The sequence below is a fragment of the Microtus oregoni genome, unplaced genomic scaffold (genome assembly GCF_018167655.1).
Source record: "Microtus oregoni isolate MIOR12 unplaced genomic scaffold, Mior012 000006F_ref0000085, whole genome shotgun sequence".
Taxonomy (NCBI): domain Eukaryota; kingdom Metazoa; phylum Chordata; class Mammalia; order Rodentia; family Cricetidae; genus Microtus; species Microtus oregoni.
Genome location: NW_024543065.1, coordinates 15,426,962 through 15,450,713, shown reverse-complemented (window position 1 = coordinate 15,450,713; position 23,752 = coordinate 15,426,962). Strand labels below are relative to the sequence as shown.

The 23,752-nt window shown below is 36.7% G+C and overlaps 1 protein-coding gene across 1 annotated transcript; it reads right to left on the bottom strand.

Moving 5' to 3' along the window:
- Positions 1 to 1,312: 1,312 nt before the first annotated feature.
- On the bottom strand, positions 1,313 to 21,328 carry Serinc1 (serine incorporator 1). Its single transcript, XM_041653985.1, has 10 exons — positions 21,173 to 21,328; positions 16,913 to 17,074; positions 12,661 to 12,830; positions 11,702 to 11,781; positions 11,347 to 11,484; positions 10,622 to 10,791; positions 10,436 to 10,526; positions 4,814 to 4,958; positions 4,482 to 4,712; positions 1,313 to 2,791 (listed from the first exon to the last, which is right to left on the bottom strand). Exons 1-10 carry the CDS (start codon positions 21,209 to 21,211, stop codon positions 2,656 to 2,658), a joined length of 1,362 nt encoding a protein of 453 aa, XP_041509919.1. The 5' UTR covers positions 21,212 to 21,328; the 3' UTR covers positions 1,313 to 2,655.
- Positions 21,329 to 23,752: the final 2,424 nt, after the last annotated feature.

Below are 23,752 nucleotides of genomic sequence, written 5' to 3'. Positions count from 1 at the left end.
ACAAACTGCTTTAGTGACCAGAGAGACCAGAATTCAGTTCCCAGCACCAGTCAAGTAGTTCACAACCACTTGTAACTGGATCCAGAGAATCCAATGCCCTCCTCTAGCCTCAAGTCTGTCTGTCTCTGTTGTCCGAGGTTTCTGTCCTGCCCAGTCCTCGTTCTGCCTGGTTCCCACAGTTGTTAAGTCCCAAAGAAGTTGCAGAGGTCTACATTAACTATAAACTGATTGCCCATTAGCTCAGGCTTCTTATTAACTCTTATACTGTATATTAGCCCATTATTCTTGTCTATGTTAGCCACATGGCTCAGTACCTTATACAGTGAGGCAGTCACATCTTGCTTCTGTGGCTGGGCAAAGACTGCAGAGGAATGGGCTTCCTCCTTCCCAGAATTCTCCTGTTCTCATTGACCCGCCTATACTTCCTGCTTGGCTACTGGCCAATCAGCGTTTATTTAGAATATGATTGACAGAATATTGACCATTCTCCCACACCATGTCTGTCTCTCCCCCACACACAATTACCTGCCAAATACTGTAGAAACTCAGTGAAGAATTTTGAAACAAAATATACCAAAGTTTGGCAACTCCTATAATTGTCAAATATTCCCATGTTGATGGCATAGTTCCCAGAATACTAAGGAGTAGTGGGCCTTGTGGGCATGATAACTTGACAAAGTCTTAAGTTCTTACCTATATTCCTTTATAGTGATAGAAAATTCATGTAATTCACGGACAGAGGTATTTTATCAGTACAGTTATGTACTAGATAGAGTTTATTTCCGTCATTGATGTAGGAGGGCCCAGCCCATCCTGGAATGGTATAAAAGCAGGTCGACCAAATCATAGGGAGCAAGCCAGTAAATAAGCAGCACTCTTACTTACTTCCTCATAGCCTCTGCATAGGTTCTTCCCCAAGCTGTTTATGGTCAAGGTTTTATCACAGTGACAGAAACCCTGAGACCAGTTATATTCACCACACTGACCACAACTTTTAAAACACATGGCTGGTGGAGGACATAAGAGGTGTGCATTTTCAGTTTTGAGAACTAAAATCCATTCTCCAGACTGACCTGGCTCCCCTACTGAAGGTTCTTTAAGGGTAAGAACACCACTTTTACTTTTGAAACCCAACTTCAGGATTCATTTACAGACAAAAGAGGTAAAATTACTTTCAAAATAATTCATTTATCAGAGCAGAAAGTGGGCATTTTCTCTAGAACCAAGTACTTTTCAAAAAGGAAAACAGAAATCTTGAGTTCAAGCCACCTAATGTTTTAAGGAACCAATGCTAAGGAACTACCACCACATATTTTCTTTGAATTCATTTATTTAAGAGGCAGAACACAGCAGTTCAAAATTGTGAAACACAGTATTAACACAGAGTAAGTTTGGGAAATTAACAGGAATTATATTCCATGTGCAGAATAAATATTTTTAAAGAAGCAAATATAAGCTTTACTTGGTGCTAATTTACACATAAATAAGCATTTTTATCTAAATTAAGTGGCATACTGATTTTCAAGTTGACTATTTCCTCAATTACATGGCAGTAAATACAAACATTTTAAACATGTTTAAATGTGTAGTGTAATATAATGTAAGTAGTCTATTCTACAAGTTCATTATACTCCTGGCCTTCCTGTTTGGATAAAAAGCATGCTGAAGAGCAGCAATACACATCACACAAGTTATCTACCATTGATGATTTATGAAGTGAATTATGTATTTTAGATACAAAAGTTTTTAGTATGTTGGCTAGTATTGGCAAACTTAGAATTTCTCAACTTTGCCACTAACCAGCTATTTGGCTGACTCAGCCTGTGCTTCAGCTTCTCTCTAGAGGTGGACTTCAGTACCTAACGCAGAGCCTACGGCCTCACGTCCTGTTAGAGCTTTCTCAGCTTTGATTTGCAAATGTTTAGTTTAAAAATTTTCAAACATGATTTTCCTTTTCAAAACCTTGTGTAAATGTTTCAGAACTGCTAACAACTCTATGAAATCCATAATTGTATGTTTGTAAAGGCCACCCTTTCTTAAAGAGAAAGTCATGATCTTAGATCTCATGATCTAAGAGTATATCCACTTTAAAGCCTACTACCAGAGACTTTCTGTGAAGGCTCCTATCTGTTCCGTAGCCTCCCTCGGTATCCTAAACTCTTTCCACTGAATGTGAACATTCTGTACCTAGTAAGAGAACATCCTGACAAACCTGAAGTAATTTGCATTTTTTAGACAACTAGCTTTGACTTATTTACGTAATTTCAGAACAGGTGTTTGCTGTATTCTGTAAGGCAACACACCAAGTATTTCAAAAGGCAGCCATTGTTATGTTTCTAAAACAGCATAAGCTCTAACAATTTTGAAAACAACTGTCAAGAATTCTTGTTTTTCACTTTTAATTTCATATGTACAGAGCAGATAATGCCTATCAGTGTCTATCTTTCCTTAGTTTACCACCTTATTCAAAATTCTCCCTTTGCAATCCGTATCATCCATATACTAAGCAAGAACGTGGATAAAATGGCAGAGTAAATCTAATTCATGCAAGAGAAAAAGTTATACAACAACACATACAACTTTACAAAAACTGGGAATACTGTTAATGTCAAATAAACAATGACCAAAGATGGGCTTTCATGCCAGAAGTCCCATTCAGTCAAAATCACGATTTGTAAGAACAAGTGGTGCCACCAGCGTCCAAACATACAACACGATGCCAATCCAGCTGGACGAAATTTTCACCCAGACTGCTGTCCACTGACTCTTCATCTCACGAGAAGGCTCATACCTAAAATTTGAGGAAATACAGAAGTGACTACTTTGGTGAATGGATTGTGTTACTAAGTCATCAAGCTACTAAGTCCCTTCACACAGGCTTCCTTTGTATGGAGCTGCTCATCTTGCTGCCATGCCTTCCGTACTGATGCATCAGGAAGACTTTCTTTGAGCACAGCACAGAACTCTGACGTAGATTTTTCACACAGTTCTGAGGCATCATATATAATTTTACATGATATTAAATAGGAGCAGATGAGACCTGAGTAAATAACATGTGACCATTATATATAAAACTGGAAGGTTTATGGGCCTCCCTCTCAGCTAATGCCACTTCAGATGGGGAAGGAAATATATCCTGAAGTTAGCTGATTTTTGCATACAAACAAATATACATCTCTTTTAACTAATTTTTTTTTAGTATTTACTATTATTTGACAGTTAAAGCTACTGATTACTGAGAGATACATCTTAACTAAGTAAGATGTAGTTTAAGAATTTGATAAAATCCACTTTCATAATAAAAATGAGTAAGCACTAGCCTCAAAAACATCAGGTTAGAATATTTTTTTCGACCCTTTGCTGGTATGATAAATAGTCTTTCATACTATTTAAAGACATGCGTTAAAAATTACTGAAAACAAACTTGTCCAACCATATAGGCCAATATCAGGCTTGTGAGGAATCTTTTGGTAATCATTTTAGACAAAGTTTAAAAACAAACTATAATTCGTTACTTTTATTATTTATGAAAGTATGAATTAATTTTGAAGGGATAATAAACATAGTTAAGAGAATACTAAAAATAAATCACAATGATTTGCATTCACAATTTTTTAGCTGCTATCTTGTCCCTAATACTTTATTATATGTGTATGATTGTTTTGCCTCTGACTCTGCATATGGTGCTCATGTCTACACAAGATTATCAGATCTGGAACTGGTGTTACAAAAATTTTGAGTACCATATGAGTGCTGAAAATTGAATCTGGGACCTCTGGAAAAGGAGCTCTTAATTAAAGTCATCTATCTCACCAGCCCAGTTTAATGATTTAGTTTTAAAAGAATTATTGCTTTTAAAACTGTATACTATTACTATAGTATGTTAGCAATAAATTTACAGAATTAAAAATTTAAACAGTATGTCAAATCAACTATTAACATGCATTTCTGTTAAAACATGGTTATATATAGTTTCCTATTTAACTGTCTTCAAAATTTGAACAACCCCATTTGTTTGTTAAGGAAGTAAAACCGGCATTTCTCATTCTCTCAGAATTAATTTTAACTAAATATTGAAATACATCAGAGGATTAAAAAGTACTTTGGCGCTTGAGAAATAAATGGCTTGCCTTGCAAAAACATAAAGACTGTATTCTGACTCCCAGAGACCACATTTTTAATAAGGCAGATACAGAGGCACTCACTTATCATTCTAGCAGGGTAATGGTGGAAATAGATAATCACTAGAGTTTTCTGGCTAGCTAGCCTAGTCTATTTGGTGTTCCATATCACTGTTCTACAGTACCTGAGGAATACACGTGAGTTCCATCTCTGGCTTCACACACCAGGTACATATGCACCTACTTACACATAAACATCCACACATACATGCATACTCAAGTACTTACTGTCACATATTTTACAACAGAGTCATGAAAAAACCACCAAAATTACCTGAAGTTAACATGAAATCTAAGTACCTGTACCAGTTGGTAAGGGTCATCATGATATAAAGTGAAGCCAGGAAAAGCATGAAGTGAAAGAAGGAGTAACTGTAAGTGACGCCATCCCTTTCATTATCTACAGCTCGGTGCACATCATCTCCATCTTCTAAAGATCCATCACTTCTGGCATTCCCGTCTTCTATTAGTGTTGACTCATCACTTGTTAGAGTCAGTTTATTAACCTGACTATTGTTGGAGGTACGGATACTGCATGAAAAAGTCAGGGATAGAAACAACTTTTAAAAATAGATAATTCCTTAATCTACACAAATACACCACCTGAAAGTATAGTTTACAGACTTTCTTACCTTGAATAAAACACACACAGTAGGAAGAGAACCAGTCCTATAATCCCTTGGGGATGCCACCACTGAACGGACTGCCCGTCCTTTGGGATAGGGTTTGTGGTATTGAAGCCAATGATGCTTAGTAGACTTGGATTGCAATTTGTTTCTATAAAGTACATTAAGGTCAAATTAAATGTTAGAGCAAGATAAAAAAAAATCAGGACATATTTAACCCATGGAAACAAAGAGTTGATTAAAAAAGGCTCAAGCATATTACATACTTAAGCATAATTTGTATGTATTAATAGTAAGAACCTATTTTTTTTAAAAAGAAGAACATGAAAGATTCTACCTTCTCTCTACTTCATGAAACTTTGTCCAGAACTGATCACATACTTGGACACAAAGTAAATCTCAACAGATAGAAGAAAACTAGTAACTCCCTGCATCCTATTCACAACAGAAAACTTAAACTTAGAAACTCAAGGAAACTGAACAGTTTACTACTGACCTATAAAAATGGGTCAAAACAAAAATAAGTTAAAGACTATGATTAAATGAAAATAATACTCAGCATTCCCAACCTTATGGGACACAGTAAAAGGCTGCTAAGAGAAAAGTTGACAATATTGGGTGCCTATATAAAAAACTGGAGTGATCTCATACTAGCATAGCAATTTAATACCACACCCAAGAGTAGACAGCAAGAAATAATCAAACTGAGGGCTGAAATGAAAAATAGCAAAGAGAATACAAAGAATCAATGAAACAAAAAGTTGATTCTTTTAGAAAATCAAAATAGACAAACCCTTATTCCAAACTAGCTAATAGACAAGAGAATATCCAAATTAACAAAAACAGAAATGAAAAGGGGGACATAACAAGAGACACTGATGAAATCCAGAGAATTATAATAATACATATATATTTTATATGAAATAAAATTAAATAAAAGCTTATACCACCAAATTGGATATTCTAAAAGAAATGGCTAATTTTCTCCATTTACCAAAATTAAACCCAAGATCAAATAAACAAAACAAAGAAACCTTAAACCCCTAGGGAAATAAAAGCAGTCATTAAAATTCTAACAACCAAAAAATCCCAGGGCCATATATTTTTAGCACAGAACTGTACTAAACTTCCAAAGTAGAGTTAACGTCAATACTCCTCAATATTCCAGAAAACAGAAACAAAAGGAACCTTCATTTTATGAGGCCACAGTTAACCTGATATCTAAACCACATAAAGACTCAACATAGAACTTTTAGAATTACAGACTATTTTCCCTTATGAACAATGATACAAAAATATTCAATAAAAAATTTAGAAACTGAATCCATGAACACATCAAAAAGATCATCCAAAGTAGACTCATTCCAGAGATGCAGGGATGATTCAATACATGAAAATCTGTAAGTATAATCCACCATATAAACAAACTGAAAAGAACCACATGATCATCTCATTAAATGCAGGAAAGGCATTTGACAAAAAAAATCTAACACCATAAATAAAGAGATTAGGGATACAAGGGACATAACTAAACATAATAATGGCAATTTACACCAAGCTAATAGCCAACACAAATTAAATGGGGAGAAACTCAAAACAGTTCCACTAAAATCAGGAAGAAGACAAGGCTGCCCACTCATTCCATATCTAGTCAATTTAGTACTTGAAGTTCTAGCTAAAGCAAATAGACAACTGAAGGAAACCAAAGAGATACAATTTGGAAAGGAAGAAACCTAAAGTATTTGCAGGTGATATGAGAGTGTACATAAATGACCCTAGAAATTCTACCAGGAACTCCTACGGCTGATAAACAGTTTCAACAAAGCAGCTGGATACAAGATTAATTAAAAATGAATAAATAAATAAATAAAAATCAGAACCCCTCCTATAGGCAACTGACAGACAGGGAAGGAAATCAGGAAAACAGCACCAAGCAAGGAAAGGCTTATGTGACAAGAAATTCAAGTATTTGAAGAAAGAATTGAAGATGATATCAGAAGAAAGATCTCTCATAGTAACAATGCCCATCTTACCGAAAGCCGTCTACAGATTTAGTGTAATCCCCATCAAAATTCCAACACAATTCTTTACAGACATTGACAGGACAATTTTCAGCCTAATAAGGAAAAACAAAACAAAACAAAAAAACCAGGATGGCTAAAATAACCCTGAACAATAATAAACTGCTGGGTTTTGATTTAAAAAACAACAAAAAAAGCTACACTAGGAAAAAAAAAAACAACATTTTCAACAAATGGTGCTGAACAAGCTAGATGCCCGCATGTCAAAGAATGCAAATGAACCCATACTTATCATCCTTCACAAAACTCAAGTCCAACTGGATCAAAGACCTCAATATAAAACTAGTCAAGTGGACAAAGTGGCGGGCTACAAAATGAGGAAAGATTTTTACCAAATCCACATCCAATTGTGGACTAATAACCAGAGAACTTAAACGAGATAGCACAAAACCAAATGATAAAATGAAAAATGGACTACAGAACAAAACAATTCCCACTTAAAGAACTGTTCAACATCCTTGGCCAACAGAGAAATACAAATCCATCTTACACCTATCAGATGGCTAAAATCAGTAACACAATTGACAGCTCATGCTGGTGAGGATGTGGAGCAAGGAGAACACTCCTCCATTGCTGGTGGGAGTGCACACTTGTACAGCCACTATGGAAATCAGTATGGTGGTTTCTCAGAAAGTTGGGAACTGATCTACCTTAAGATTCAACTATACTATTCCTGGGCATATACCCAAAGGACTCTCCTCCTAACAAGGACATCTGCTGAACCATGTTCATCACAGCTTTATTCATAATATCCAGGAACTAGAAACAACTTAGATGTCACTCAGCAGAAGAATGGAGAAAGAAAATGGAGTATTACTCAGCTATTTAAAAAAATGGCAACATGAAATTTGCATGTAAATAGAACTAGAAAAAATTAAACCTGAGTACAGTAACTCAGATAAATACGGTATTTACTCACATGTAAGTGGACATAAGTCATTAAGTAAATGATAACCAGGCTATAATCCATAAACCCAGAGAGGTTAGGTAAAGAGGAGGGGTGCGAGGGTGGTGGTGGTGCATGGTCTCTTTGGGAGGGGGAAACAGAATAGATTTTTAGGGCAAACTGGGTGCAGGTCGGGATGGGAAAGAAGTAGATCTGGTAGAGGGGAAGGTGGGGTGGGTGGAGGTAGAGATGGCTAGAATTGGGAGGGTGCTTTAAGGGATGATGTGGAAACCTAATACAGTGTAAACATCCTGGCATATATGAAGGTGATCCTAATGAGGACTCCTAGTAAAGGGGGGCTATGAAGTCTCAATTGTCCATCTCTTGTTGCCAGGGGAGGCTTCCAGTGGTGGGACTGGGCTACATTCAATTGAATTGGCCAAGTGTTTCCCAGGGAAATCCCCAAACAACCCAGGCTGTTGCTAAGACAAAAGAGTTGCTCTCTGTAGACTGTTACCAGGGCCCCCATTGCTGAGGAAAACATCCACACAACTCATGGAAAAAAGATCCTTATGTTCTAGTCTCTTTGGTGAAGGAAGGTACTCTGCAGGGTACCCAGCTTCCAAACCATTGACCTGCAAAATATGCTAGGGCAATTGTGGCACGCAACCTGTGAGAGTTAGCCAACCAATCTGATTTGACCTAAGGCCTACCCCATGAGATGGAACTCATATCTGACACCACGACACTGCTTGAGTAACCTAGAACCACAGGTTAGGTAGTCCAAAGACTTAGGGTAAAACCACACATACTGGTCTTTAAAAAAAAAAAAAATCTCTCCCTCCAAGCATGTGGAGAGTCTCAATGGAAGATCTCCATTAAATCCTTCCCCTCAGAGCTCAGGGAATCTGTAGAATCAGATGTGGAAAGAGAAGGTGGAGGACACCAGGAGAACAAGGACCTCTGAATTAATAAAGGCACACTGAGCAAGCGCGAGGTCTACAGGGGGTCTGTACCAGGTTCTCTGCATATGTATTATAGCTACTGGCTTAGTATTTTTATGGGACTTCTGACCATGATCAGGAGTAGGTCTCTGACTCTTGTGCCTGCTCTTGGGATTCTTCTCCTCCTCTTGGGTTGCTGTGTCCAACTTTATATGATAGTTTTTGCTTCATCTTTTATTTCATTTTATTATGTTTGATTATCTCTTAGAACCCTGTTCTTTTCTAATGTGAGACACAGAGTAGACCCAGAAGGGAGGAGAGATGGGAAGAGTAGAGGTAGAGGAAACTATAATCAGGATACATCGTATGAGAAAAGAAATGAAAAAAATAGAATCCCACAGTGACCTTAACATGATACACTGGACGCCTTGGTGGGTTGCAGGAGTTAATCTTGGTAATCTGGTACCATAGGTCTGCAGGTCATGCTTGTTATTTATACAGTAGAACAAAGGCTAAATCAGAAATTACTGTTGGTACCACTCAAAGTGCAACTCTTACTCTTCCCACAGACAGTGAACAAAGAGATTTTTTTCAATGAACTTTACATTTACTCTTGTAAGCTAGAAAGGAAGGATGCTGTAATGAAATACAACCCCTTAGGAAAACTGTGCCCTAAGCATTATTGCTTTCAACCAATCACCTTTGGCTACAGCCTTAAAGCATTGGGCTAATACTTGTGTCCACATTTATAATCTATTACCCTCATAAAATGCAAGGAAATAAAATCCATCTTGTAAAAAAAAAAGAAAAACAATGCAGATCTTTTAACTTATAACATGCTGCCTTTCCTATGAATTTCTTTGCCATCTTAAAAGGATAAGCATACATTTAAGTGCCCAAAACATATTCAGTTTTAATTCCAAAAATCTAAATCTTCAATCTCCACTTTATTAAAGAAAAGTACATAAGGCTAACATCTCAAAGAAATCATTAATGATATTTTAAAACTACTTATTTTGGGGTGGGGGAAGAGGATTCTCTATACACTAAGATCCCTGTCTCTGTAACAACTGAAAAGATATTTAATCAATTTGTAAACAGTGATGAGAGTCAGAAAATATCTTATATAAATATGATTTTATAGGAAAAAAATTCTAAAAAATGTAATTTCTCTGTTCTTTCAAGACATACAGAAGTTTATTTCCTATGGGACTTAGTGTGACTTGAGTACAGAAATTCATTACAAAGCCAGTTATCTATTTGCAAAATAGTTACCAAAAAAAAACATGAAAAAACTATAATTAAATTTACAACTGAAAAAGAACTTAAAGCCAGGAGTGGTTCATTCCCAGCATTTTGGAGGTTGAGGCATGAGGGCTGATGAGAGGGCATGGTCAGCATAAGCTACAAAGTGAAACTTTGTCTAAGACAAAACATAAAAAAAAAATTGAAAATACTTTATTTCTTCTTACATATAACATATCTTAGATACTATAAAAATTAAGTATATATGTTTCCATGATTCCTTAGAACTATATCATTTTGTTAGTGAAGGAGAAAACTAAGTAAAAATAAAAACAGCAATACCTTAAAGATGAAGTAGTACTGTTTACATGCTCCGCTCCTCTACCAGCCTAATTTAAGGAACTTTTCCCCTTAAAATGAAGAGTTTGGAATAAAAAGTCAGTTCTGCAAGACTCATTATAAGTAAATATACCTGGTTCATTGGTCATAGCAGACCATGTCAAATACATTGTGTAGACTGTAATTACTGAAGATTGTAACAAGCCAGATCTTGGTTGTGATTCCTACAAACAAAATATGAAGTAATGTAAATAAATATCTGACTTTCTGTTTTATGAAAATTTTGAAAGTTAAAGGCTTCATAAAAATGAGTGCATACCTGGATCTTGGGCAGTATAGACATTACAGAAGCACCAATGCAGAGGAGCATGTTGACGCTAATGAATGCCTTATTTTCTGAACAACTGGCTGGGTGAGTGTAGTAGACAAAGAATAAGATGATGGCAACTAAAGACAGCAAATAATTCAGAGCTGTAGCTGATAACAGAGCTGCGAAAGAAAAAATTGAATTATTAGATTTTTTAATAAAAATATTATATATTCAGCATGGTACTTGTTTTAAAATAAATCTTTTATTTTATGTAACTAACCAATTAACTCAAGCTTGTTAATGCAGCTATACTATACAGAAATCCCCTTAGGTATTAGGCATCTTTTATACCTTTATAAAGTGTTCCAAAGGTTTTGTTTGTTTCTGTTTATTGCTGCTGATGAATTAACACAATTCTATGTTATTTCTAGTAGAATTCCCTTTCAAATTTTACTTTTAAAGTACTGGGAAATCTGTGTGCAAAAATCTTTAATCAATAGACTCTGAATATCATGCTGTCTATTCAAGGGTCTTCCAGTTCCATTACTATTCAAGGGTAAAGTGATAGTGCTAGTTAGTAATTTTCTACAAGTTGCTGATACAGTCACTCATAAACTTAAACTGAAAACCTCTTCATAGGAATAAAACACAAAATGCTAAGGGATTTCCCTGCAAACCATCTGTTCTCATCAATGTTCACTGTACTGAGGATACTCCATGAAATAAAAGCTTACCTGCATACCAACACCTTGAGTTCCCTTCTTCCATTTTTTCAACCCATGATTCATTCCAAGAATGGGCAAAATCAATAAGCAAAACTAGTTGTATGAGGATAAAACAAAAGGCACCTGCCATGCCTACATAAAACCACACTGAAAGGAAAAATAGCATATTTTGAGCAAAGGAATGACTGCTTTAGTTTTTATTACTTTTCTTAATAATCTTGATATAAAATTTATGGAAATTGATTTTGCAACTTGGGAAAAAAAGAAAAACCAAACAGTAAAAGAATAAACAAGGTAGCAGTTACTATAGTTTCCTTTACAACAAACAAACAAAAATATCACAGAATTTTTTTAAAATCCTCACCGGTTGTAAAAGTGCCTTCTGGAATGAAGAAAGCTCCAACAATAATTGCGACTGCTGTAGCAAATTTAAAGAACCAAAATCTAAGACAGAAAGAAATGTAATTATAATAATAAGCAACCAATAAATAAACAGTAAATCTTTTCAGAACCACTTAAAGAACAGTTACATTTTACATAATAGTAAATAGTCTAAAGCATATACTGAAAAACAACAACAACAACAAACCCCGACCACTACATAGGCTACTGTAAAGATAGTCTTAAGAAAGATGTGCCAACAACTCATTTGAGAATACTGGTTTCATTCCAGAGGACTGAACTGGATAATATATCAGTATATAAAGTAAAATTTAATTTCACAAATTAATAGCTTTAATAAATTATGACAAATGCCTACATCCAAAACAGTAATTTAAGACAGTCAGTAACTAAAATGGTAAAAGCCTGTTATAGAAATTTTTATTATGTAATATTACATTTTTAGTCCGTGTTTGGCATAGCATGTTGAAAAAGAAGCAATAAAGCATTCAAATAAACTACCTGATGAAATATTCAATATTAAAAGAGACTGATTAAATTAGCACTCCCCCAACCAGGTTGTGCAAAACAGTCATCTAGAAAATCAATGCTTGTTCAGGAATAAAGTTTCTTTCTATTTGGCTGCCTTCTAGATGTAGAAGTTGAGTGTTCTATGTAATAGGGCCGGTTCACTAAAAGCTTCCTTTAGTCACATATATACATCCTCCTTTGAAATTAAAATACATCATCAGAGTTGATGCTGATAAATAACTCACCACCATTATTTAATATCCAAAGCAAGACTTTCTCTAGTAAAATCAACTGACGTTCTTAAAAGGTTTTTCTGGTCAGATGATTCTGCTTTGAAATTTCTTTGGATAAATTCAAAATTACCAGGAGACAGGTTCTACAGACTTTTCTCTCATGTAATTCAAGGCTTACCCATTGTGGACCGCGGCTCTAGGATCACTGCTGCTTTTCACTTTGATCATTAGTAAAGAGAGGAGAAGGTAGAACATGGCTAAGCCAAAGCACAAGCGATACACAGCTTTGTAGCCAACCAGAATATTACAAGGAACAACACCCTTCTCATTCTCACAGAACCCAGGAATCTAGGAAAACAAAATGGGTTTATGGTCAATACTTTTCATGAACTAAAACTTCCATGTAAACTGTAATCTACTTTACAAGCCATAAAAATATATATAATCAAAATAACCCTGCTGCATTTTAACATAAGGAGGGGGAGTTAGGGCCAGGCATGGTGGCACAAGCATTTAATTCCAGCACTGAGGGAGGCAGAAGTAGATAGAGCTCTATGATTTCGAGGTCAGCCTAGTCTACACATAGGTCCAAGTCAGCTGTGGTTACATAGTTGATGTGGGACTCCCCTCTGTATGCTGTGAATACCATTGATTAATAAAGAATTTGTGTTGGGCCTGGAAGGGAAGAACAGAGGTTCGGGGGGGGGGGGCACGACACAGATACTAAACTGAATGCTGTGAGAAAGAAGGTGGAGTCAGGAGACCATGTAGCTGCCAGCTGGAACCTTGCAGTCAGGCCACAAACCTCATGGTAAAATATAAAATAATGAAAATGGGTTAATTCTACATATAGGAACTAGCTGGGAATACGCTTAACTGATTGGCCAAGCAGTGATTTAAATAATATAGTTTCTGTGTTATTATTTCAGTTCTGGGCACCTGGAAACAAACAAATGGCCTCCTACAACACATAGTGAGACTTTTTTCTCACCAAAAAGAAAAAAAAAGTTAAAACTTCCAAATGAGCAAATAATAAACAATAAACTAACAATGGCTGCATTTGGGCTAAATGATTATTTTGAGCTGAAGATTTACTTTACTTCTTTAAATAAGTATCTGAATGTTACATGAAAACAAAAATGTACTTACTGATAGCATACTATAATTGTAAATTTTTAAGACTTGCATTCTACTGTGATGTACTGAATTACATAAGTTAAGACAGGTGGGAAGAAATGAACAAAAGCTTAAAGAATTGCATAAAACAGTCACTTCTGAGACCATAGAGAATAAAAAATAGCTTTTTAAAGCTAATGCTACTTAAATTCATTTTTAGAATAAGGCCTTTAAGTTCTATTTCTCATTATGAGTACATTATTAATTTAACTTGAGCTGACAATATATTCATATTTTAATTTAGAATCTTGAGAAATAGCAGTGACCATATCAGAAAGGAACTGAGCAGGGGTGGAGAGGCGCAGTACCAGAGTCCTTCCCATGCAACATGGGTCTCCACCAAAACACACTCACAAATACAAAGTCACAGTGAAATCTATACGCAAAAAAGCTTTCGTGACTTAAGTGTCAGTATTATTTGAAATGACACATATCATATGTATAAGAGTAAACTATTCTTCTCATACCTAGTCCCAGTATTATAAGAATATTAAATTTTAGGTATTAGCTTTTTACCACTCATATCCAATAGCTGTTGGAAGTCCTTAATTTTCAGTATACTAAAAGTCCTTCCAACAATTCTGTCTAAATCCTGTATGCTGGTGGTTTTCTCACTGCTTCTTCCAGTGCTAGGCTTCCTCTCTGTCAACTCCCTTAAGAACTACTGAGGAAGTTCTAGCATCACTAATCCTGTGTGGGTTTCTACAGCATATGCTGCCTGGATTTCAATTTCCAGCTCACAAAACGGGTACTCACTCTGATCTGAATTAATGTTTTCTATTTCTTCATAGATGTACAGTGTTTAGCCTCCATACCATCTGCCCCAAATTCACATATTTAAAATTAATTTATTTATGTATGTGCACACACCATAGTACATTTATAGAGACCAGAGGGAACTCAAGGGAGTTAGCTGGTTTTCTCTTTCCATCATATGGATGGAAAGAGCTCACTGAGTTTGGTAGCAAATGCATTTAGCCATGTGACTAAGCCATCTAATATTGGCCTCAATATTCCATCTTGTAACTCTAATCCTTAATAGAACAAGATTAAGAAGGAGAAAATAATTAGATTAACATTGTGCCTTTACATAAAAAGCATGACACAGTCTGCTACTTCTCTCCTTATAACATGAAATGCAAGATGGTGGTCAACTGCAAACAAAACCTTTACTGGAACTAAACCTTTTTGGCACCCTTATTTCAAATATCCCTCATCCAAGCAATTAAGAAAGAAATTTCTGTTAAACCACATTTTCATAATATTACTATTTTAGCAGCCTGAACTACATATACACAGGTATGTGATACAGTAACTTTAAGTCATCATGTTATAAACTATATATTCCCTCTGCTTCTATAAGCCAACTCACTGAAAAAGAAAAAAATTGAAAATGACTTTATTTTCATTTCTTTAAGATTTATTTTTGACTATGTGACTATGTGTGCATATGTGAACATGACTAAAGGCACCTACAGAGGTCAGAAGAGAGCTATCAGGTTTCTGGGAGCTCGAGTTTGGGCAGTCATGAGCCACCCAACAGTGGATGTCAGGAAGCAACCTCTAGTCCTCTGGAGGAGCAGCAAGCACTGAGCTGCCTCTCCAGCCCTTGTTTCTAGGTTAGAAAATTACTTCCCCTAGTTTTTAAGAACCAGAATCTGGTTAATATATTCTAGTACTACCAATATCTGAATGCCAGACAGACTCAATCACTACAACTTCAACAATATCTGAGGCCTGTTCGCTCACTGATTCTATCAAGCCTCTAGATCTAAGCACTTGGCTTCTATCTTTACAAAGTTAATCCTAGACATAATTATCTCAAAACCTTTCCTAGTCATTGTTGCTTCCTCATTTTCAGGCATTGCACTTAAGTTTTACTTATTTTTAAAATGTTCCCTTTTCAGGAACAAAAAGAAAACACACATACACAATCCCCTTTCCAATTACAGTGACATCACCAAAGTCGTTTCCTGATTTCATTGATATATTAGTTATACACATGGCTTTCAACATGACATTTCATACACACATATAATGTACTTTGATCATATTCACCCCAATCCCCACCACACTCCCTCCCACTCCTGCTGATCCCTGCTATCTTCCTATTTGTCCTCCTCCTACTTCCATATCGTTTGTTTTTTCTTTGACCCAACGAGTTTTACTAGAGTTGTTTCCAGAAGCGTTGAAGGGTTCTCTATGGGACCACGAGCATCTTAACACTGGCTACACCACTAAATAAAATGTCTTTCACTCTCTCAACAACTACTAACTGCACACAGATTTCACAAAGAGGCAGAATCTTGTGAGCTCCTCCCCTCTCCATTACTGAATGTTAGTGGGTTCAACACAACCAGATCCTGTGAGTTTGTAAGTAAACAGTTATGTTATGCCTGAAAGGTTGGGATTTGATACCACTGTTCATTTTCCTCTGGCTCTTACATTCTTTCAGTCCCCACTTGAGCAACGTTCACTGAGCCTTGGAAGCAGTGACATAGATAACCCGTTTATGGCTGAGCATTCAACCTTCAGTTATTTTCAACAGCAACTAGTCTATGGGCCTCTGCAAGTACTGCAGACAGTCTGCAGGTGTAAAAACAAGCTTCTCTGATCAAAGCTGACAATACCACTCATCTATAGGCTTGAAGAACAGCTACCTAGAAGGAAATCTTGTGGGTAGTCCATTTAGTAAAGCAGTAACAGTGGTACCCCCACTAGGCCTAATAGTCTCTAGTCACAGGCTTTCAATGAGGTTTACAGTAAAAGAATTTACAATACCAGATATAAATTCCTTCCAAGGGAGTGGACCTCAAATCTAATTACAAAGTAACTGGTCATCTCTAACAGGCTTGCCACTGGACCAAGTAAGACTGCTGATGGCAATTCTTCCCCAAGGGCCTGAATAATACGTTCTGGTATGATGAGAGTTATTCAGAAGGAAGGAGGCATCCAGACCACTTCCAACCTGATTTCTTTATGTCCTAAGACTATAGCATGTGATGTCTTCAGTATTGGAATCTACTGTTTAGTTTTGGTGGGAAACCAACAACCATAGAAATTACCAAAGAATATTTTTTGTGCTGCCATCATAGAACTGAACAAGCTACCTCATACTGTTTGTCTTTCCTAACAATATAATTTACTAAAACTAGGATTATATATTACTGTATTTTTATATTATTTTATTATCCAAAAGTTATTCTTGTATATTCTACAGTTTTAGTTCATCAACAATAAAACAAAAGACTGACCTTGTTCAGTTGTTCTTCCATTCCTGGTATTAACATTACACAAGCTACACAAACTCCCACAAGCAAGAAAAGTGCATAGATCAATCTAGTCACAGTGGAGTTGTTTCCACTAGGGCAGCATCGGCACAGCAGGCATGGGGCACTGCCACACAAACATGGTATCTGGGAAAAAATATTAATGATCAGCAGAGTTTAAAATGGTTCAATAAAAATGTACACTCTATTTGTTGAAAGGGGAGATAAACAGTGACATAAATTTAAAAAAGACTAAATGTATGTGATTCACAAACATTATATATATGCTCTAAAACCTAAAGCCAAAAACGGAGCAAGGTCAAACAATAAACAATGTCCTCTATACCTAGTAAATTTATTCAAAAATCAAGAAAAATAATCAACAATAACCAAGAAATGGAATATTCATCAACAGCACAGCTACTAAGCTCACCTCCAGCCCCTGCCTCCAAGAGTACAGTCATAAAATTCTGGGAATTCTCAACACAAGAAGACGGGGAAACAGTGCAGGGTGGAGGAATACCACCCACCACAACACTATGGTAAATCAGTGATTGAGTGTGTGTGCGCACGTGTGAGCGACCGAGCGAGGGAACACGAGCTCAGATATGAAATGATCAAACATAAAAAGAGATGGAGATGCTTAAAAAGGATCAGTGCACATGACACCATTTTAAGCAGTTAATGTGAGTGAAATTAGAGTCCCTAAAGGACAGAAGAAAAAGGAGGAATCCTGCAGAAATAATTACCAAATTTCTATCAATTCAATAAAAACTACACATTCACATATCCAAATTGAATAAAATCTCAGTAAAATAAATATGATAAAAATTATACTAAGTAACACTATAACATTGCTTAAAAGCAGTAATAACCAGAAAAATCTTAAAAGCATACAAAAATAATATAAGTAAATAAGGGCATATTATATAGAGGAACAAAGACGAAAAAAATATTAATGGTAAGAAATACTTCCAGACAAAAGTCAGTACTACGAGAGAGAGAGAGAGAGAGAGAGAGAGAGAGAGAGAGAAAGAAAACAACTTTAATTTTGTAGTGAATGAAAATAGTGTTCAAAAGTTAAGGCAAAAGAGGGACATTTTTAGGAGCAAAACCAGCAAAGAAATAAAATCTAAAAGATGCAAACTATCAGATATTGAATATATATTCGTACTTAAAACATGAACAAGAACTGCTAGTACTAAATTCAAAGATACTATAAGAAAACAACAGATTAATATCAACCTGAACATGAAAATTCTTAACTAAATTTTAGCACATGAAGCAGAAATATAAAGGAATAGAATATTGTGACCAAGACAAGTTTTAGTCTGGGGCAAAAAATTGCCTCAACTTTTAAAAACAACCAATTTAATACACAGTATTCACAAACTAAGGAAAAAGCTCAACTTGGTCATCTCAATAAGTGAAGAGAAGCTACTGGATGAAATATAGTACCCTCAGCCGTAGAGTTGAAATAAAGTATCCTTGGCTTGAAAAAAGGAATTAATAAAATACCTATCCTTCTCATCTACATTTAAATCTAATGCATTTTTCCCCTACCATCTAAAACAAGGCAAGCGAGGGGCTTTACATTTATTTACAATGAGGATCTTAGCCAACACAGGAGAGAAGCACAAAAGATGTAAAACGCAGAGTGAAAGACAAAACTGAAGAGAATAAAGCAAGGCTCTTGGTACATAAATGAACATTGAGTAGAGCTGACAATATATTAACTACATAAAATCACACTTTAAATGTAGAATATGGCACTTCACCACACTTGGCTCCCCAAATCTAGGTATTCTATGCAGACAGGAAGCTACAAGTTTTCTCTAGGGGCATCAACAGCCTTAGATGAGCTTTCTGCTGGAAACAGCCAAATTAGATCATTTCCTCATGAAGTCAAAGCTGACAAGTCCCACCAAACTGTTCTGTGTCCCATAGCAACTATGAATAACCCCCCCCCCCCCCAAAAAAAGGTCATTGCATACAAAATAAAAATGGAGCAGAGGTTGCCACAAAGTCAGTATCTGGTAATTCCTACTTCTTTCTTAATTATTTAACCACATTAACTATTTTGGGTAGAGAACTGATTGTAATTGTTTACAAGGTCTAGTAATTAAAAACAACTCTATTCAAAACACCAATGCTGACCTCAGGTTAGAGAAAGGTATATTAATTAGTGGCTGCTGGTACATGTAGATTTAGGAATGGATAAAAGGGCCAGAGATCCTTACATGTAACTTTCTTTCATACTTCTTTTTGTTCAGTAACAATGTTCTATAATTCTTTTATGAACAAGGTGGGAGAAATCATTAAATTTGACTAAGTCTGCAAAAACCTGTTCAAGAAGCACGTCTTTCAATTATGGGTTACTTGACATAATGATTCAATATAGGAATTATCTGAATAAGCATTTACTTTATCAAAGCTTTCAAATAAATGAGCGTATTAACTTGAGGATGTGAAAAAGATGGATTCGTATGTCATAGGGCAAATTCTATTTACAGATGTGCACTGAAATACCATAATTAAAATAGAGAAAAGAACATGGAACAAAAGGGACGATCCAGTCATCAGGAAGTAGGATCGCATGGCACCCTAGCTTCTGACAGCTTTAACCCTGCATGTTATTGCTACCTTTTCAGGGTGCTAATCTAATGGTGATGACAAGGCAGTGTCAGTCCCACCAAAGGCATTCTTTTAGTGAACAAAACAGGCAGTCACAGTGGTAAAAGTAGTAATGGAACTTATCCCATGTTAATCTCCAGAGCCATTTTGACTTAAAATACAGACATACATACATACAAAAAAAAATTCCTTAAAATGTAAAAAAAAAGTCAATAAAACACTGACCTTGATACCAAAAACAGGTACTCAAAATTGAATTGGAAAATAATAAAATGGGGACTTCATATCCCTCTATCTCTATGACCTCAATAGAACTATTTTATGCCATTATCACAACCAAACCAATTCTACTAAATAACAAATCAAAAAAGAAAAAGTTTTATAATAACTATTCCTAATTGTTATGTGCATGCATGCGTGTCTGCGTGGTAGTATGTTCCCAAGGGAGACAAGGTCAGAGCAGAAGAGGGAACCAGATTCCCTGGAGCTGGAGTTACAGGCCGTGGTGAACTGCCAAGTGTGGGTGCTGAGAACCAAACAAACTCCATTATCTAGCAGAAGCATCACGCACTAGCCAGCTGACTTGTCTTTCCAGGCTCTTATTTATTAATCTTTATTGGACCAAATTTTGCCTTCTGCATAAAAGGTTCAACAAATTTCATTAGACTCTCTTAACTTCTGCAGTCAAATTTCCAAAGCCAACTGCAAACAGAAATACAAGAGAATAGCTTGTTGGAATAAGAAGTTACACATGGTACTTGATAAAAATTAAGCATTTATAATTCAAGCTATATCAAAGCATGTTTTAAGAGACAAAACATATAATTTAGCCAGTATGTTAGTTAATGTACATGTAATGGAACCATTTGGTTAGCCAGAAAATTGTTATGGATTAAACTAAGAAATCACAGATTGAAGAGTAAAATTTTAATCCAAATGCCCCACCCAAAGCAATGAAGCTCTTTATTTTAACCTGCATAGCTAATGTATTGGCTATTGAGGAATGGGGTTGTCTGTGCTACCTGGGTTACGAAATCTTGCCACTACACTAAAGACGCTTTTATTGTCTAACGAAAACGCAACATACCCATCCTTTTAAAGCATCGAGTTTCAGACTGCATGCCCATGGTTGACGACAAAGAATATTTAGTACCAAAGAACAGGTCAGCTTTTCTAGAAATACCAATTTGGATGTATGAACAGTCAAGCCACTAAAGCTGAAGAAGGCATTGAGAGAGTTTAGACTATTTTATTTCAAAAACGACGTTGCTACATCGGCACTGCTGTCAAGCTGTGCCAAATAACGGGCCCGATTCCCTGGAGGCTGCGTGTCAGAACAAAGAGGCCTCCGGGAATGACAGTGCCGCAGTGCGAGGTCGCCGGGCACGAAGGGACTGAAAGGGACGCGGCGCCCAACAGAAGGAAGGAGCTGGACGAGCGACGACAGCAGAGGCTGACTCCAGAGGGAAATCCCATAGGGCGCTCTCTGCTCGGGCGGCTCCCCTGCCCGCCCGGCCTCGCCCTCACTAGGCTCGGGCCCCGCTCAGACCGGAGGAAGGCGGAAAAGCCGGTCTGCACCGATCCGCACCTGCCCGCACCAAGCCGCCTTACCCAGCTCGCCACGGAGCACAGCCCCAGCACGCTCCCCATCGCCTCCGCGTCGCTGGCCCAGCGTCTGCCGACAAGATGGAGACAGCGTCTTCTGCTTTTCTGTGCTTATTTACTGTCTGGCAGGCACTTCCGGCGCAGAACGCACCCGCCCCTCGGCCTTGCGTCACTTCCTCGCAGACGAGGGCGGAGTGAGGGCGGCGACGCGTCTACGGTGCGCCTGCGCGGGGCTAGCAGGTCGGGCTGGTTCTCCAGCCCCGCGACCTGGCTGCTTTCCTGGAAATCGGTTTCTGGCTTTGCCGAGCCGGCCTGCTTAGCCGAGTAGAAGACACTTGCTTACCTTCTATTTGTACTGGACGTTAGCAGAGATCAGAACTGTTCTCTTTCTGCTTTTTCAGAGCTCGGTTCCCCTTGGGATTTAGCCGTTTCATTTTCACTAAAGTCCCTTTCAGCTAGTTTTGTGTTCCCCCTTAAATATCTATTTACATACGCAGTTCATGTATGTACATATCCGTTCCCTGCCCCACCAAGTATGACGCTTTCTCTTAGATCTTCTGTTTACTGTCGATGCACGTTCTGACTTCTTAGTAGATTTTACATGGTTTGTACTTGGAAAACATTTTAATTAAGATTTTTTTATTATAGTGCATTGATTTTACTGACAGCTATCCAAACTTAAGATGAACATACTCATTTTGAACTATGCATGATTGAAATGTGTCCTTGGAGAGTGTTGATTCTTAGTTTTTGTAATTGAAAATATTATATGAAAAGAGTTTGAGACACAGAAAGAACTTCACTTTGAAATAACCATTAATATAATTTTTTTTAAAAAAAGAAAATGTCTATAAGATTGACAAAAAAAATTCATAGGAAGAGATGGAATAATCCTTAGCAATCTGGTAGGACTAAAACTGTTAACTAACACAGACCACCACCACCATCACTCCCTACCCACCCCCCAGGGATGGAACTGTAAATAAAAGAAAACCGGTGTGTTTTGGGCACCTCAAACTTTTAAGAATCTGAAATGAGCCTGCTTGTACTTGGAAATTCAAGCTTGGAAATAAAAAAATTATCTATAAAATGTAGAGTGATTCCATTTATAGTTGCAGATACTATATAGTTCCATACCAATGGAAAACATTGACATTAGAAGATTTCTGAACATAGAGCCCCCAAATTCAAGACAAATAACTATCAGGGAAAAATTATTACTTTTACCTGTGTGATTGATAATGTCATCTCTATACTCTCCTTTACCCTAGTTTTAAATTCTGGTTTTAGTATAAATTTTAAAGAAACCGATTATTGTGGTAAGTATTAATTGTCAAGCTCACAGAATCTCTGGTCAAGCCTATGGGGATCATCCTGATTATTCTAATTGATAAGTACCTTAATTGTGAACAGAACCGTGACAGGCAGCTGTGAGCTAAAAATAAGCCCTTTCTCCCTAAGCTTTTTAGTCAGAGTATTTTATCACTGCTACAGCAGCAGCAACAACAGCAAGGGAAGGGAGGAAAGAAGGGAGTGAGGGACAGGAAGGAGGGAGGAAGAGTGTAAGAAAGGAAGGGAGGGAGAAAGGGAACAAGGAAGGAAAGAGAGAAGGACAGGAAGGAGGGACAGAAACTAAGACAACATTAGTAAGATCCTTGATTTCTTAAAATTTTAGCATCTTCATTAGTGCTATATAGCTATGAAAATTAACTATATAGAATTGTGAGGGTTAAAAAGGATATGTGCTTTTACAATTGCAAATTCTAGCATCACATACAGGAATCCATAGACAATCAATACAGAATATGTTTCTTACTTTCTTCCCCACCAGCCAAGGGTGTGTCAATTTCTCACGTGATTCTCTCCAGGTTCCTTTATATTCTCTTGTCTATATCTGTAGGAGAGATATAATCAGCATACTTATTAAAATGGAAATTTTCTTCCTAGACATTTGATACTTTTCTGAGGGAGACCTAGATAGCGTTTAATCTTTGTTGTTCTTGTAGGGATCGCCTACTCAGTTGCAATTTCTGGCCTCCATCATGTCTTAATTTACATGAGAACATTTTTCACATGTATCAAATAATAAAGTGATAAGTTAATTACAAAGATCATGACTTCTGTGCACAAATTTATTCTGTACAATTGCTGGAAAGACATTTTAGAGAATCTGCAATTATGTGGGATCAGAAGAGGGAAGAGATGGTATGTAAGAAAAGGTTGGCATAAGAATTTTTTCAGGAAAGAAACACACACACACACACACACAAACACTTATTTTTTATTTGATTATTTATTCTTTTGATGCCCAATTTCTTGTATATTTTGGAGATCAGGCCTCTGTCTGTGGGGTTAGTGAAGGTCTTTTCCCATTTTGTAGGCTGTCGTTTTGTCTTGTTGACCATATCCTTTGCTTTACAGAAGCTTTTCAGTATCAGGAGGTCCCATTTATTAATTGTTTTTCTCAGTGTCTGTGCTTCTGGGGTTATATTTAAGAAGTGGTCTCTTGTGTGTTCAAGTGTATTTCCCACTTTCTCTTCTATGAGGTTCAGTGTGGCTGGCTTTATGCTGAGATCTTTGATTCAC